Below are 17,293 nucleotides of genomic sequence, written 5' to 3' on the forward strand. Positions count from 1 at the left end.
TATGATTTTAGGGCAAGTTATCCATGAATTTGTACGTTGAAAAAAATATAATACATTTCAACGTTTTCTAGGCTAAGGAACCCCAAACTGAAAGGAGAAAAGGAGCGGAGACCTTCTACTTTTGTGTCCTGTATTAAACTTGTGCAATAGATACCTTGTTATCCTGCGATATGAAGATATTCAAATAATATAGTATCCGAGAGGGACAAGCGGTAGAAAATGGATGGTTGGGTATTAAGGACACTATTAACTATCTGGCAACTGGCACGCTAATTGCAATGGTGCAACTAATCGTTAGCTGTCAACTAGAGCGCTAATCGCCAACTAAAAAATTTGAGGAAGGAACCCTGTTGAATACCTCTGGCACAGGCAAATGTGGAATATCATGAGGTAATAATACAAAACCCAAAACCAGTGAAGTTGGCACATTGTGTAAATAAAAACAGAATACAATGATTTGCTAATCCTCTTTAACCTATATTCAATTGAATAGATTGCAAAGACAAGATACTCAATGTTCGAACTGGTAAACTTTGTTATTTTTTGCAAATATTAGCTCGTTTGGAATTTGATGCCTGCAACAGGTTTCAAAAAAGCTGGCACGAGTGGCAAAAAGACTGAGAAAGTTGAGGAAAGCTCATCAAACACTTATTTGGAACATCCCACAGGTGAACGGGCTGATTGGGATCGGGTGGGTGCCATGATTGGGTATAAAAGCAACTTCCATGAAATGCTCAGTCATTCACAAACAAGGATGGGGCGAGGGTCACCACTTTGTGAACAAATGCGTGAGGAAATTGTAGAACAGTTTAAGAACAACATTTCTCAACAAAAGGAATTTAGGGATTTCACCATCTACGGTCCGTAATATCATCAAAAGGTTCAGACAATCTGGAGAAATCACTACCCGTGACCTTCGATCTCTCAGACAGTACTGCATCAAAAAGCGGCATCAGTGTGTAAAGGATATCACCATATGGGCTCAGGAACACTTCAGAAAACCACTGTCAGTAACCACAGTTGGTCGCTACATCTGTAAGTGCAAGTTAAAACTCTACTATGCAAAGCGAAAGCCATTTATCAACAACACCCAGAAACGCTGCCGGCTTCGCTGGGCCCAAACTCATCTAAGATGGACTGATGCAAAGTGTAAAAGTGTTGTGTGGACTGACGAGTCCACATTTCAAATTGTTTTTGGAAACTGTGGACGTCGTGTCCTCCAAACCTTCAGGTATTTCAAATGCCAGCATCTGTGATGGTATGGGGGTGTACTAGTGCCCAAGGCATGGGTAATTTACACATCTGTGAAAGCACCATTAATGCTGAAAGGTACATACAGGTTTTGGAGCAACATATGTTGCCATCCAAGCAACGTTATCATGGACGCCCCTGATTATTTCAGCAAGACAATGCCAAGCCACGTGTTACATCAATGTGGCTTCATAGTAAAAGAGTGTAAGTACTAGACTGGCCTGCCTGTAGTCCAGACCTGTCTCCTATTGAAAATGTGTGGCGCATTATGAAGCCTAAAATACCACAATGGAGACCCCCGGACTGTTGAACAATCTAAGTTGTACATCAAGCAAAAATGGGAAAGAATTCCACCTGAAAAGCTTCAAAAGTTGGTCTCCTCATTTCCCAAACGTTTACTTTATGTTGTTAAAAGGAAAGGCCATGTAACACAGTGGTAAAAATGCCCCTGGGCCAACTTTTTTGCTGCCATTAAATTCTAAAATAATGATTTGCAAAAAAAACAAAACGTTTAAATAGCTTGTCTTTGCAGTCTATTCAATTGAATATAGGTTGAAAAGGATTTGCAAATCATTGTATTCTGTTTTTATTTACGAATTACACAACGTGCCAACTTCACTGGTTTCGGGTTTTGTAAATAAAACAGTAAAATAATCACATGTACATTAGGGGTTCACAGCCTTTGCTCAATTCTTCTGTGATGCACCTTTGGAATAAGGCTGTAACATAACAAAAATGTGGAAAAGGTGCTGTGAAAACTTTCCTGTATGATCCTATATATTGCCAAAAACAACTGCGGCATTACCAGAAAAAAATGACACCAACACACTCAGCGTTCATACAGCTGTCTGACATTCACTTTATTGTTAAACCTCTTTCGTTTTGTACCAGCTGCTTTTCATCTGTAATCTTAAATTAGAAGCAAACATATACAGCATCATTTCCAGAAAAGAAAAGAAAAACACACCATGCAGCAGTGTAAACATGGCGTCTACTCTTATAAGTCATACAACTAAAACGCATCGCCAATAAAGATCCATGTCAGCATAAATGTGGAAAGAGACCATCTAAATCGGTTTGTCTTACGCCTCAAAAGGTTAGAGATACAAATAAATAAAACGTACTGACAACATATACATAATAAAATGCATTCTTATGCATGACAGCACCTCTCTTTATGGGCGTGTTTGGGCTGGAGCGATGGACACACCTGCAGGATGATTGCAAATATGCATGGACAACATTAACAAATGTCTCATCAAAGTACTGCATTTTCTACCACGGCTGCTGCACATGTACATGCTGAGAGAATATTACGCCAAGTCAGTCTAACCGAAGGATGGAAACAACACACACGTTAGTGGCTGCACCGTACAATCACATTCATGTGTGCGCACCAATCAGAAAAGGACACCAGGGCTCACTTGATATTTGCAGGAATCCTAACACCTGATTTGGAGTATTCAAACGCTAAAAGGGGAACCACGCTTTTTGGAATTTGACCTATTGTTCACAACCCTTATGGAAGACAAAAATACATGGTTTTCTTTTTTTTATGCATTGTAACTTGTCCCGCTCACAATGGGGGTAATAGGAGTCACTGTATTTTGCCTATAATGAGCTTAAAAAAAACATCCAAACACTTCCATCAATATTTTATATACACTCTGTAAGAATATATGTAGTAACATTCACATTCATAATGTCATATTGACGTATTTTGCTCATTTTAAGCATACAGCGGCGTGTTAAATTAAAAAAAAAAACGCATCACAACGTTCGATTCTTCATTTAACATCACTGATTATTATTCACTGCAGACTTCATAATAAAACATCACTTACTGTACAATGTCGGCTGTCACTAGGATGCCAACTGTTTAGATGATACAAAAAAACTAACCAGCGTCTTTTCGAGTCTTTTTTTTGCCATTTCCGGGTATAAATCGGCTGTCAGAGGTTTACCAACTTCTCAGTTTATGTCCACATCTTTTTACTATCCAGGTGAGAAGCGTGATTTATAATCTGGAATAAACGTTCACGAGCTCCGAGGCGAGAAAGCAGCTGATGTCAATACAGCAGCATAAGGAAGTGACATCTCTCTGATCGCCGCGCCGCTAAATAAAGGTCCTTAACGTTAGCGCAATATGCTAATACTTGGCTAATACATAAGGTCACGAAATGTAAATGGATGGTTATTTGTTGGGTTTTATGATAGAGGATGTCCCGTTGACTACATTGTAAGATGACTTTAATTTACAAGTTAGAATGCATTAAAAAAGACATATGTGTTCTTGTCTCTCATAAGGATTGTACATGATAGGCCACATTTGTTTAAAAGTGCAGTTTCCCTTTAAAGATACAAATCAGCAGATCGCAAGCGTTGAAGTGTGACGAGCTAAGGGCAGAGTCGTGTGCAACTAAAGACATTAAAACACAAAAGCAGAAGAAGCTCCTCCTGCACCACATTGCAACGTCAAACCTTAAATATTGAAATATGCTACCGCTCGGATCAAACTCAAGTCTAATCTCTCCTCCCTTTTCTGCCCTTTTTACACAAGCGGGTCGTCGCTAAGGCACTGCTGCATACAGTCCTGTAAATAGAAACGTTGATCTGTGCACGGCCACTACAATCCATCGTTGCAATATGCATACGGTGTACACACAAACACCTCACACGTAAAATGAAAGCAAGGTTTGTAAAGAATACATCCCAATCATTCCATTCTTTTTTACACCCCCTCTATGACATGAAGTTAAATCATCCAACCTTATGTTTGATTCTGTACAGCTTTAGGAAGAATCAGCAATTCGTGTTGAAAAGGAGATAGGACATCACTTGGATGCTTTCTTGTCGAGCTGGAAAAGGTCCAGCATGTCCAACATGGCCTGTCGGATGTTGGCGCCAAAGCGGTGAGAGTCCTGTCGGGTGGAAATCAAGCCAAAAATAATAATAAAAGCGGGGAGGAAACAAATAATTGGGAGAAAAGACATACCGTTTCTGGGCTGGAGTGTTTGCTGGAGATGTGGAAGTTGATTAGGTTTTCCCCGACAATGATGTAAGACACACCGTAACCGTCATTTGCCACCTTCAAACAGAAGAGAACCGACAAGTGAGTTTCATCCCAATGTTAATCCACCATTGTTTCCCATATATCAATTTAACATTACCATATTTTTCAGACTATAAGTCGCAGTTTTTCCATAGTTTGGCCGGGGGTGCGACTTATGTGTGAACTTATTAACACATTACCGTAAAATATCAAATAATATTATTTAGCTCATTCACGTAAGAGACTAGAGGTATAAGATTTCATGGGATTTAGCGATTAGGAGTGACAGATTGTTTGGTAAACGTATAGCATGTTCTATATGTTATAGATATTTGAATGACTCTTACCATAATATGTTACGTTAACATACCAGGCACGTTCTCAGTTGGTTATTTGTGAGTCATATAACGTACACTTATTCAGCCTATTCACTATTTTTTATTTATTTTAAATTGCCTTTCATATGTCTATTTCCCCAAAAAATGCAACTTATACTCCAGTGCGATTTATATGTTTTTTTCCTTCTTTATTATGCATTTTCGGCCGGTGCGACTTATACTCCGGAGCGACTTATACTCCGACAAATACGGTACTTGTTTCTTTTTAAGATTTTGCAACACAGTAAGGTAACGCTTCTTCTTCCAGGTGATGCCAACTCATGGCAATCATACTCCACAAAAAATTACCTATGTTATTTGTTCTAAGATTACAGTTGGAGGGTTAAGCAACAGGCGTTCATAGTTAGTCAACACACACAGCAGCCAAGTAGTCCAACATTGGCGGACAATATTTGTTGAGTTTGGTGAGTATATGCCAACACGTAGATATACATGTGTTGTTTGTCAATTTTGTTTGGTGAAAATTTGTTAAATAAACATTTGTACAGGTTTGAATAATCGACATGCTATTTTATTAGCCTGTCAATGAGGTCGTCCATTGTAAGTTAGCAGATTGGTAGGTCGTGAGTTCAAACCCCGGCCGAGTCATACCAAAGACTATAAAAATGGGACCCATTACCTCCCTGCTTGGCACTCAGCATCAAGGGTTGGAATTGGGGGTTAAATCACCAAAATGATTCCCGGGAGCAGTGAGCTGCTGCTCACTGCTCCCTCACCTCCCAGGGGGTGATCAAGGGTGATGGGTCAAATGCAGAGGATAATTTCACCACATCAAGTGTGTGTGCGACAATCATTGGTACTTTTTTATTAAGCTAGCGACATAAGAGCCATCCTTTATGGTTGGATTGCTTTTTTCGAGTTTAAACTGTATTGTCAATTTAACATGATTCCTACATGTATGTGCACTTCATGTGTGTATATTAATGTACTTTCTTTTGTGTGCTTACTTTTACAGTAACTTCACTGCAGAAACTATCAATAAAAAAACTCAAATTGGAAGTTTTTTCCTCTCTTGCTTAAAGGACTGTCAAACTAAATTACAACATTCACGCATAACAGAAGAATATAGGTAAATAAACAAAGGGTGCTCTTCAGGGGATTTTTAGGGAAATCCCCTGAAGAGCAGGGAAACCTTCGAATAGCCTCTGTGTTTTTTCCTGACCTAATGTATATTCCGCTATTGAGCACTGTATAACGAATAAACACATATATACACATATCTATATACATATATGTATACATATATATGTTTACATATATACATATATCTATATACATATATGTATACATACATACATATATACACTACCATTCAAAAGTTTGGGGTCACCCAAACAATTTTGTGGAATAGCCTTCATTTCTAAGAACAAGAATAGACTGTCGAGTTTCAGATGAAAGTTCTCTTTTTCTGGCCATTTTGAGCGTTTAATTGACCCCACAAATGTGATGCTCCAGAAACTCAATCTGCTCAAAGGAAGGTCAGTTTTGTAGCTTCTGTAACGAGCTAAACTGTTTTCAGATGTGTGAACATGATTGCACAAGGGTTTTCTAATCATCAATTAGCCTTCTGAGCCAATGAGCAAACACATTGTGCCATTAGAACACTGGAGTGATAGTTGCTGGAAATGGGCCTCTATACACCTATGTAGATATTGCACCAAAAACCAGACATTTGCAGCTAGAATAGTCATTTACCACATTAGCAATGTATAGAGTGTATTTCTTTAAAGTTAAGACTAGTTTAAAGTTATCTTCATTGAAAAGTACAGTGCTTTTCCTTCAAAAATAAGGACATTTCAATGTGACCCCAAACTTTTGAACGGTAGTGTATATATAGATATATATATATACAGTATATAAATGTATACATATACACATACAGTATATACATATACATATATATACATTTATTATATATATATATATATATATATATATATATATATATATATATATATATATATATATATATATATATATATATATATATATATATATATATATATATATATATATATATATATATATATATATATATATACATACATATATATATATATATATACACACACACATATTTATAGATATATATACATATATACATTTATTATATATATACACACACATTTATAGATATATACATATATATATATATATATATATATATATATATATATATATATAGTCACAATATTATCATTATATTGCTTTTACTAATTTTATGCTAAAACCTCACCAAATAAGTCATATTTGTCATAGTAACCTTTTATGTTGCCTAAGAAGGGCCAATATACATGTTGAGTATTTCAATGAGGGAATTATTAGATTTAAAGTTTTAAAAAAAAAGGTAGACATTTTAGAATTTTCAGAATTACATCAAGCAAAAGACACCCATTCATTAGAATAACCTCTTTCAATTAATATGTTTTCATATTGATATCAGATCTGGAGCTGTGTGAGAACCTACTGGTCCAAATCCTCCTCCAGACGACACATATTCAGGGTGTCGGACCAAGTCGAACAGTTCCACCTGCTGCAGAGGTGTCTGACTGGTGGATAGCCTCCATGGCTCGGACAGGACCTACAACAGAACAGGTAGTGTCGGACAAATGTACTGTAGTAAGTATAGCTGTCATTAATAAATAAGATCTGGAGAATTAATTCAGTTTAGGAACAGAACTCATCAGCTCTGTCATAAAACGGCCACATAGCATTCATAAAAAAACATCATATTTAAATTATTTTGACACAGTTGTGTCACAGACAAAAACTACCTAATCATGTCCTTGTCCCATGAAAAAAAGCTCAGTGTGAACAATAATCTTGTTTTAGTTCTGGTCTGGAGCAGAGTATTTACTGTTAAGAGTGAATGTGGAACTTGCTAACTGGATCACATGTGGGGTCATATGATTTGGAAGCAGACCAGCATTTTTCAGAAAAAATATGGATATACATCAAACACTTTGAGGTTGGTCATCAGGCGGGACCTCATGTGATGGCTAAGTAAAGGTAACAACAATTCCAAGTTGTATAATGGTGCCAACCTTGAATAAAGGTTGACATTTTTATATACAAACCCCGTTTCCATATGAGTTGGGATATTGTGTTAGATGTAAATATAAACGGAATACAATGATTTGCAAATCCTTTTCAACCCATATTCAATTGAATGCACTACAAAGACAAGATATTTGATGTTCAAACTCATAAACTTAATTTTTTTTTGCAAATAATAATTAACTTAGAATTTCATGGCTGCAACACGTGCCAAAGTAGTTGGGAAAGGGCATGTTCACCACTGTGTTACATGGCCTTTCCTTTTAACAACACTCAGTAAGCATTTGGGAACTGAGGAGACACATTTTTTAAGCTTCTCAGGTGGAATTCTTTCCCATTCTTGCTTGATGTTTAGCTTAAGTTGTTCAACAGTCCGGGGGTCTCCGTTGTGGTATTTTAGGTTTCATAATGCACCACACATTTTCAATGGGAGACAGGTCTGGATTACAGGCAGGCCAGTCTAGTATCCGCACTCTTTTACTATGAAGCCACATTGATGTAACACGTGGCTTGGCATTGTCTTGCTGAAATAAGCAGGGGCGTCCATGGTAACGTTGCTTGGATGGCAACATATGTTGCTCCAAAACCTGTATGTACCTTTCAGCATTAATGGCGCCTTCACAGATGTGTAAGTTACCCATGCCTTGGGCACTAATACACCCCCATACCATCACAGATGCTGGCTTTTCAACTTTGCGCCTATAACAATCCGGATGGTTCTTTTCCTCTTTGGTCCGGAGGACACGACGTCCACAGTTTCCAAAAACAACTTGAAATGTGGACTCATCAGACCACAGAACACTTTTCCACTTTGTATCAGTCCATCTTAGATGAGCTCAGGCCCAGCGAAGCCGACGGCGTTTCTGGGTGTTGTTGATAAACGGTTTTCACCTTGCATAGGAGAGTTTTAACTTGCACTTACAGATGTGGCGACCAACTGTAGTTACTGACAGTGGGTTTCTGAAGTGTTCCTGAGCCCATGCGGTGATATCCTTTACACACCGATGTCGCTTGTTGATGCAGTACAGCCTGAGGGATCGAAGGTCACGGGCTTAGCTGCTTACGTGCAGTGATTTCTCCAGATTCTCTGAACCCTTTGATGATATTACGGACCGTAGATGGTGAAATCCCTAAATTCCTTGCAATAGCTGGTTGAGAAAGGTTTTTCTTAAACTGTTCAACAATTTGCTCACGCATTTGTTGACAAACTGGTGACCCTCGCCCCATCCTTGTTTGTGAATGACTGAGCATTTCATGGAATCTACTTTTTTATACCCAATCATGGCACCCACCTGTTCCCAATTTGCCTGTTCACCTGTGGGATGTTCCAAATAAGTGTTTGATGAGCATTCCTCAACTTTATAAGTATTTATTGCCACCTTTCCCAACTTCTTTGTCACGTGTTGCTGGCATCAAATTCTAAAGTTAATGATTATTTGCACAAAAAAAAAAAGGTTTATCAGTTTGAACATCAAATATGTTGTCTTTGTAGCATATTCAACTGAATATGGGTTGAAAATTATTTGCAAATCATTGTATTCCGTTTATATTTACATCTAACACAATTTCCCAACTCATATGGAAACGGGGTTTGTATCTAATTTATATGTTTTTATAATTCAGTAAAAAGGCTCCAAAAAGTTATACATATTTAAAGACACCATTTCAAATTTTTCATTTCAGTTTTTTCTTGTTACAGTATGGAGTTAGCTCTGTTGTTTTCCATTGTTGTTTGTTTTGGTTTCATTATACTTGTACAAGTACAATGAGCTGTGGGCCAATAAAAATGAGCTACTGGTTGCAAATGATTCTGGGGCAACTCTTTTAGGGCTGCAATGATTTAAATTATTTTGGTTCGATTGATCGTTTAATGAGTGTCCATCCAATCATCCATTTTCTACTGCTTGTCCCTTTTGGGATCGCGGGGGGCGCTGGAGCCTATCTCAGCTGCATTCGGGAGGAAGGCGGGATAACGTACAAAAATGGATACAACTTTGATTGCACGTAGTGCCCGGAACTTTAAATATGCAGACAAATATGCATGGCCACTGTAACACACACCTGAAAGCGGTAGTGTGGGTGTCGATATATATGTGACTGTGAACAGCGTTTGTTTATCTATTTATTTTTTAATTTTTATCAATGCACACATGTTGAAAGCGCTGTTTCAATGTTGTCAATTTGCATTTATTAGAAAAAATCATTAAGGTTATGGCAAGCAGAAAAATTGCTGTTTATTTATTTTCCTCTTTTTTTGAGGCTATAAAGTGTGTTTCATCAAATGACTCGATTAGTTGAACCAACTATAGAGTACTCGATTACAAAAATAATGAAATAATGCAGCCCTACACACTTTGGACAACATACTTTTATAACACTTTGTTAGGGTTTAGCTTGTGAGATCAACTCTGTGTACCACTACAAATTTTGTTGACTGTTTGTTAGCTTCCTTTGTTGAGACTCTCGCAAGCTAACGATAATTCCCTATTTGTAATCAAAAAGAGCAGGGTAGTGTTATTGCAGCTGGGACTAATTAAAGCGCTACAACAGTGGCTTTTATTACAAACAAACAGCAGCTCCTACAGTACCTCCTTAAGGAAAGCCGAGTCTTCTCCCAGGTACTTGGAAACCACGTAAAGACAGAAGAGGTGGCGATCGATTCCCTTGCCCGTCATAGCCAGGCGGTACATGCTTTGGTGCTTCTCTGCTGCAAGTTTCAGCAAGTTTAGACGTTCTTCTCTCTGGCAGGACAACAGAAGAAGAAAGCGGCGGTGGTCTGCAGAAACTAATCCTAAGCGATAATGGTGAGCATCTAACAAATGTTTCTTACGGTCTCCTTTCTGATCATGGAATGGACAAAGGCGCACGTCTCCATGGTGCAAGAGCGGACTGTTTCGGTTCGGCCCTCACGAAACAAACGGGTCATGGAGGCTTCGTAGGTCAGGCAGAACTTTGCTTTGTCCTGTTTGGGGACAGGATTAGTCAACCTCAACAGTAAATACTTCAGAGATTCTATGCTAAATATCTTCACAGTTAAAAAAACTAATTCTCACTACAACGCATTTACTAAATGTATCTCTATGATGATCTCCAATCAACTGGCCAGAGTTTTCCCAAAAAATCATTCACTGACATATTGGCGTGTTGGGACTGCCCTCTGCTGGAATTTTTAGGTACTGTATAATTATCATATTGTATCAGTGACATTACAGAGCATAACAGACTGTAAAGAAAAAAAACAGGATGCACGGAAATAATGTATGATAAAAATAGTAAATTAAGAATAAAGTGTAAATAGTGAGCAGTTTGTTGCATGTGTTAAGATGTGGAATGTAGAGGAAATTACATTAAACATAAGTTTCAAAAATACTGCAATTTTCTTATTACCATTTGGACATATGCAAATACATGTGTCTGAGGGGGGAAAATCTTGGATAGCAACTAAAAAAAAATGGCCTCTTTAGTTCAGTTTATTGACTCATGTTTTTAACAGTTGATATTAAATAAAGGTAGTCTCCATAGAGAATTGGTGGAAGTTGCTTGTACAAGTCTGACAATCAAGTTAAAATGATAACTTTATTGTTGTCATCTCGTGAGAGGCAACATCCTCTGCAGTGGACATTTGTGTTTTGTATATCAGGGCTACATTATGACATTACATCGATAAATCCCATACCATTAAAAAATACCTCTGATAACTGATACAAAAAAAAAGCTAAAATGAAATGAGATTATCTGTATTATCTGTTACGCAAACATTCCGCAAGGGAAAAAAACATGGAGCTTCAACACATCAAATCCTCATCAGTTACAAGAACACTGTTTTGAAAGGCTGTAAAACACATGCAAAGCAAAGTTATCGGTTTCAGTAGCGACTTGAAAAAAAATACATGGTGCATTCCTACTATATTTTCAGAAATGTGCAACACTGACAGATACAATTACAGACCAAAAACAGATGTCCACTGCAGAGGACACTGCCACTAGAGTTGATATTTTCACAATATAAACATTTTTAATCATAATAGTGAACTGAATTGTTAATTGTATATTGTACATTTTTCTTTCCAGACCCAATAAATAGGCCCTATAAAGGATCATTTTTGATGGACTACTATAAATCCATAGAGATTCAATTCATGCAATTGAGCAGTGAGAGTACTAACCCTGTAATGAGCCAACTGCAGGGCAATTTGGATAAAGGCATCAGGACTGGTGCGGCACTTCTTGATGAGACCCTTCCCAAAGTCATTGAAAGGGAAAATGTGGCTGTCCACATCATTAGCCAGTGTCGTGGCAACTGTCAGCGAGTTCTCGATGGCCTCTTGGCACTAAAAACAAATGCAAAGATATGAGGTTTGGCTCATAAACATATTTTGAATACTTTTTTAAATAGCATAAGATTTTTTTTTTAAAATCTGACTGAATCTTTTAATTGTTAAAGGGGAACTTTAACTTAAAATGTGGTTACAATTGTAGATACTTGTGCTAAACAAGGCCAAAATGTCAAATCATTCAGTTCATGCATTTTAGGGTGATAGTTTTGGATGTGTTTCTCACTCTGGCTATATTGTGACACCACAGTGACATCCACGTACTTATTTGGACATTAAAGGGGAACTGCATTTTTTGGAATTTTGCCTATCGTTCACAATCATTACGAGACATGAAGATGGATGTTTTTTTTTTTTGTCTTGCATTCTAAATAATAAATACATTTGATCAAAAGTCTGCTTACAATGGAGCCTATTGAAGATGCGGAATTCCGCTTGAAAAGCTCTTAAAAAAAACATCCAAACACCTCCATTGAGTTTTATATATAAATATATAATATTATATAAATATATATAATATGTGATATAAGTATATGTGAAATGTAGTAACAAGCACATGTATAATAACATTTAATATGTACGTATTTTGATTATTTTAAGCATACGCAGCGCATTAATTTAAAAAACACATCAAGTTTGCTTTTTTTTCATCATCATTGATTATTACTCACTGCAGAGTTAGTGACAGCCATTACTTACATTACTTACTGTACAATGTCTGCTGTCATTAGGATGCTGACTGCTAAGATGTTCAGATATTCCAATTTAGATGAAGAATGACTCATAATCCTCACGAAGAAACAGGGTAGGTGGTGGTGGCGGCACAAAACGTCTTTTCGTGTTGTTCTGGCCATTTCCAGGTCTTAAATGGCCGTCAAAGTCTACCAACTTGTCGGAATACCTCCTCAGACTTCTTCTTTCCAGGTGAGATGCATGATTTATGATCTACAGTAAACTTCCAGGGAGCAAGGAAGAGAGAAAGCAGCAGACCACTCGATGATGTAAACATAGGGAGACGCGGAAGTGATCTTGGTGCCGCTATAGTTGGTCTGTGTTAGAGCTTTTAATAACAGTATCACTAATATTTGGTTAATATTCAAGTCACAAAATGTAAATGGAGTATTATCGGCCCTATTTTGGATTTTATGGGTGGAATAGTGGAGCTAACATTGGCCCCGCTGTTAGCGCACTTTTATTTACGTGAGAATGCATTTTAAAAAATCCATCCGTAGTCATGCCTTTCATAATGATTGTGAACAATAGGCAACATTATTTAAGAAAAAGTGCAGTTCCCTTTTAAGTAAAGCTCTCAGTCAGAGGTGAGGAGGAGCTCTGTTTGACACCAGCTGAGCTTAAAGAAACACAAGAAAAGATAGGATAAATTATTTTTTTCACCTAATCTTGGCATGTGCACAATAACACCGACTTTTTCAAAAGATACATTCTAATACTTTTGGAGAGGGTGAGGGGTAGTTTTATTTGCAATCTGGGAACGCCTCTACAAATAACTCCTTGCAGACATAGGCAGAAAATAGGTTATAAAAGTGATTGTGGAGCAAAATTTAGACCAAAGAGGACCTATGTCCAGAATAGTCTAAATAGGTATGTCGACCTCGATCTGACACCACAACATAGCCATACTGTAAAACCCCTAGAAGGGGGATCCAAAACTGCGTACAAGCTCACGTCAAAAAGCATGAACCTTATGATTTGACGCTTTGTCATTGTTTAACATGAGTATCCAACACTGAAACAACGTTTTAAAATCAAAGACAAAAGAAGGGAGATATTTAAGACTGGTGCAGGTAGGTCAAGTAACCAGCAGAGGGAAGCAAAGTCGGCACTTGTACTAACCTCAGAAGGGATGTCCCACTGCAGCCTCAGGGGTGAAGGCAGGTTGGGGTGGGGATCCCCGCAGCAGTGCCCTTGATCAGTATATCCCAGCTTAAAGGGATCCATTGAAAGCACGTGCTACAAAACAAGTTTGAACAGCTCATTAAAGAACATGCATTAAAGACACCACGGATGTTAAACCACGATGACACACCTCCCACAGATGACCAATGATCGGAGCATCGGCCCAAGAGTGCTCTGCATTCAGACCCATGGTGCCATTCTTAAAAACTATCAGATTAAAGGATTTATCAAACCACCTGAGTGAGTAAAAAGGACAAAACACCTTAAGTGTATTGAACTGTCTTGTGCACCATTAGCATACAATCTTTTTTTGCCCCCAACCTGTCGTAGCACTTTCCATGGAGCAAGGACTTGGCGTAACTATCCAGAGACTTCACTGAGTTGCTTTGGTCGAAACGTTGCTCTGTGTCATCGAGAGTCACAAAGAAAGCAGCCTTCTCGATGGCATCCAGGGACTGCTTGTTCCTGCCGCGGCTGAAGTGGGCGTCACGTCTTTGTGCCCACGGGGTTCTGCACAGAGTGGATGTTGACACATTTAAATTCATGACTGAAGGTGAGAAAAATACTAATGACTAAACTAGAAAAATGTGGTCACATATAAGCACAGTAAATCCAATCACATAGTAGGTGAAATACATATTTAATCAACTACTAACTTGTATAAGTTTACCTCTTTACAAATATATGAACAACAGTCCACAATTTTTTAAAGGGATTGCAAAAGAAGGTTAAGAATGTAAATTAAAGTTAATAATTTATAATTGATCTTCAATCAAAACGTGATTTAGTGCTTGCCAGTACAGAGCTCCTACGTTGGCGGTTACACTCATTTCAGTAGGAATTTTGGTGCACTCCCCTTGGCAAACACCTCGCAAATCCTGAACATTTTAAGGCTGTCACTTGGCAAATCCAGATTTCAGCTCCTTCCACAGTTTTTCATGTGATTCTGCCTAGACCCCTACAGGTTCTTAGGGCACACAGATACTCTGCCATTGGTACCGTGCTAGACTTGGGCATGTTTCCATGTCCCTCTTCAGACGGCTCAACAGTCTGTCTCGCCCCATTTCTTGTGCCATCACTTCTTGTTTGATTTATTACTGTCATTTCTCTAACATACAGGACTACCTCCAATCTAAAGCGGGGTACAAATACAAAAACAATCAAGCTGTTTTTGTCCTGATTGTCCCCCTTCTGACCAAAGACAGCAAACGCCTGACTTTGTTATGTCTTATAAGATTGTCCTGTGGTCTGAGGTGTGTTTAGAGTGGATTTGGCCCAACCATTGGTTCCAAAGCGGGTCAGGGGAAACAACTGTAAATGTCAAATGTGATCAATATTTACGACCCAAATTCTTCATGTCTGTGGGGAACGCCGACGCCTCCCGAGTCATTGCTGTGTGAATTGTGAGGTGGTACAGAGAGTAGCCAAGAGGCCAAAAAAACGTCACAAAAGAAGCAAATTCCAAACAGCTCGTTTGGTTTGAAGTAGAAAGGAAGTCAAGATTGTTTTATAAATATCTCTGCAATGCCTCCACAATTTTGATTTCAAATTTTCGGGATTTATGCAGATCCCAAACACGTGACCTGTGCAAAAAGGTAAGAAAAGTAGTTTTTTACATAATAGGGCCCCTTTAAAGGCCTACTGAAACCCACTACTACCGACCACACAGTCTGATAGTTTATATATCAATGATGAAATCTTAACATTGCAACACATGCCAATACGGCCGGGTTAACTTATAAAGTGCAATTTTAAATTTCCTGTGAAACTTCCGGTTGAAAACGTCTATCTATGATGACGTATGCGCGTGACGTCAATGGTTGAAACGGAAGTATTCGGACCCCATTGGATTCAATACAAAAAGCTCTGATTTCATCGCAAAATTTCACAGTATTCTGGACATCTGTGCTGGTGAATCTTTTGCAATTTGTTTAATGAACAATGAAGACTGCAAAGGAGAAAGCTGTAGGTGGGATTGGTGTATTAGCGGCGGACTACAGCAACACAACCAGGAGGACTTTGAGATGGATAGCAGACGCGCTATCCGATGCTAGCCGCTGACCGCATCTATGATCGGGTGAAGTCCTTCGTCACTCCGTCGATCGCTGGAACGCAGGTGAGCACGGGTGTTGATGAGCAGATGAGGGCTGGCGTAGGTGGAGCGCTAATGTTTTTATCATAGCTCTGACGAGGTCCCGTAGCTAAGTTAGCTTCAACGGCATCGTTAGCAACAGCATTGTTAAGCTTCGCCAGGCTGGAAAGCATTAACTATGTAGTTAAATGTCCATGGTTTAATAGTATTGTTGATTTTCTGTCTATCCTTCCAGTCAGGGGTTTATTTCTTTTGTTTCTATCTGCATTTAAGCCCGATGCTATCACGTTAGCTCCGTGAGGTCCCGTAGCTAAGTTAGCTTCAATGGCGTTGTTAGCAACAGCATTGTTAAGCTTCGCCAGGCTGGAAAGCATTAACCGTGTAGTTACATGTCCATGGTTTAATAGTATTGTTGATTTTCTGTCTATCCTTCCAGTCAGGGGTTTATTTCTTTTGTTTCTATCTGCAGTTAAGCCCGATGCTATCACGTTAGCTCCGTAGCTAAAGAGCTTTGCCGATGTATTGTTGTGGAGATAAAAGTCACTGTGAATGTCCATTTCGCGTTCTCGACTCTCATTTTCAAGAGGATATAGTATCCGAGGTGGTTTAAAATACAAATCCGTGATCCACAATAGAAAAAGGAGAAAGTGTGGAATCCAATGAACCCTTGCACCTAAGTTACGGTCAGAGCGAAAAAAGATACGTCCTGCACTGCACTCTAGTCCTTCACTCTCACGTTCCTCATCCACGAATATTTCATCCTGGCTCAAATTAATGGGGTAATCGTCGCTTTTTCGGTCCGAATCGCTCTCGCTGCTGATGTAAACAATGGGGAAATGTGAGGAGCCCTTCAACCTGTGACGTCACGCTACTTCCGGTACAGGCAAGGCTTTTTTATCAGCGACCAAAACTTTATCGTCGATGTTCTCTACTAAATCCTTTCAGCAAAAATATGGCAATATCGCGAAGTGATCTAGTATGACACATATAATGGATCTGCTATCCCCGTTTAAATAAAAAAAATTCATTTCAGTAGGCCTTTAATACAGAAACTTTTTTTGTTTACGAACCCTGTTCAAGAACCGATTAAGTTTGTACATCAAGGTCCCCCTGTAATGTAAATTGTGTCGGTTATCATTAATTGAATTGCAGTCATTTTATGACTCAAGGAATTACAAGATCACCTCTTCTA

The 17,293-nt window shown here is 38.4% G+C and overlaps 1 protein-coding gene across 2 annotated transcripts in view; it reads right to left on the reverse strand.

The window, feature by feature from the left end:
- Positions 1–2,085: 2,085 nt before the first annotated feature.
- cpt1ab (carnitine palmitoyltransferase 1Ab (liver)) overlaps positions 2,086–17,293 on the reverse strand; it is a 35,940-nt gene continuing 20,732 nt past the window's right edge. For both annotated transcript variants that reach the window (XM_062035580.1, XM_062035581.1), the window contains exons 11-19: positions 14,331–14,519; positions 14,140–14,245; positions 13,947–14,063; positions 11,925–12,089; positions 10,589–10,720; positions 10,347–10,499; positions 7,169–7,282; positions 4,247–4,339; positions 2,086–4,172 (exon numbers count right to left, since the gene is read on the reverse strand). In XM_062035580.1, coding sequence (XP_061891564.1) covers positions 4,086–4,172; positions 4,247–4,339; positions 7,169–7,282; positions 10,347–10,499; positions 10,589–10,720; positions 11,925–12,089; positions 13,947–14,063; positions 14,140–14,245; positions 14,331–14,519 — 1,156 coding nt within the window. In that variant the 3' untranslated portion in view covers positions 2,086–4,085. The remainder of the gene's footprint in view (positions 4,173–4,246; positions 4,340–7,168; positions 7,283–10,346; positions 10,500–10,588; positions 10,721–11,924; positions 12,090–13,946; positions 14,064–14,139; positions 14,246–14,330; positions 14,520–17,293) is intronic.

This window comes from Entelurus aequoreus, linkage group LG24 (genome assembly GCF_033978785.1).
Source record: "Entelurus aequoreus isolate RoL-2023_Sb linkage group LG24, RoL_Eaeq_v1.1, whole genome shotgun sequence".
Classification (NCBI taxonomy): Eukaryota; Metazoa; Chordata; class Actinopteri; order Syngnathiformes; family Syngnathidae; genus Entelurus; species Entelurus aequoreus.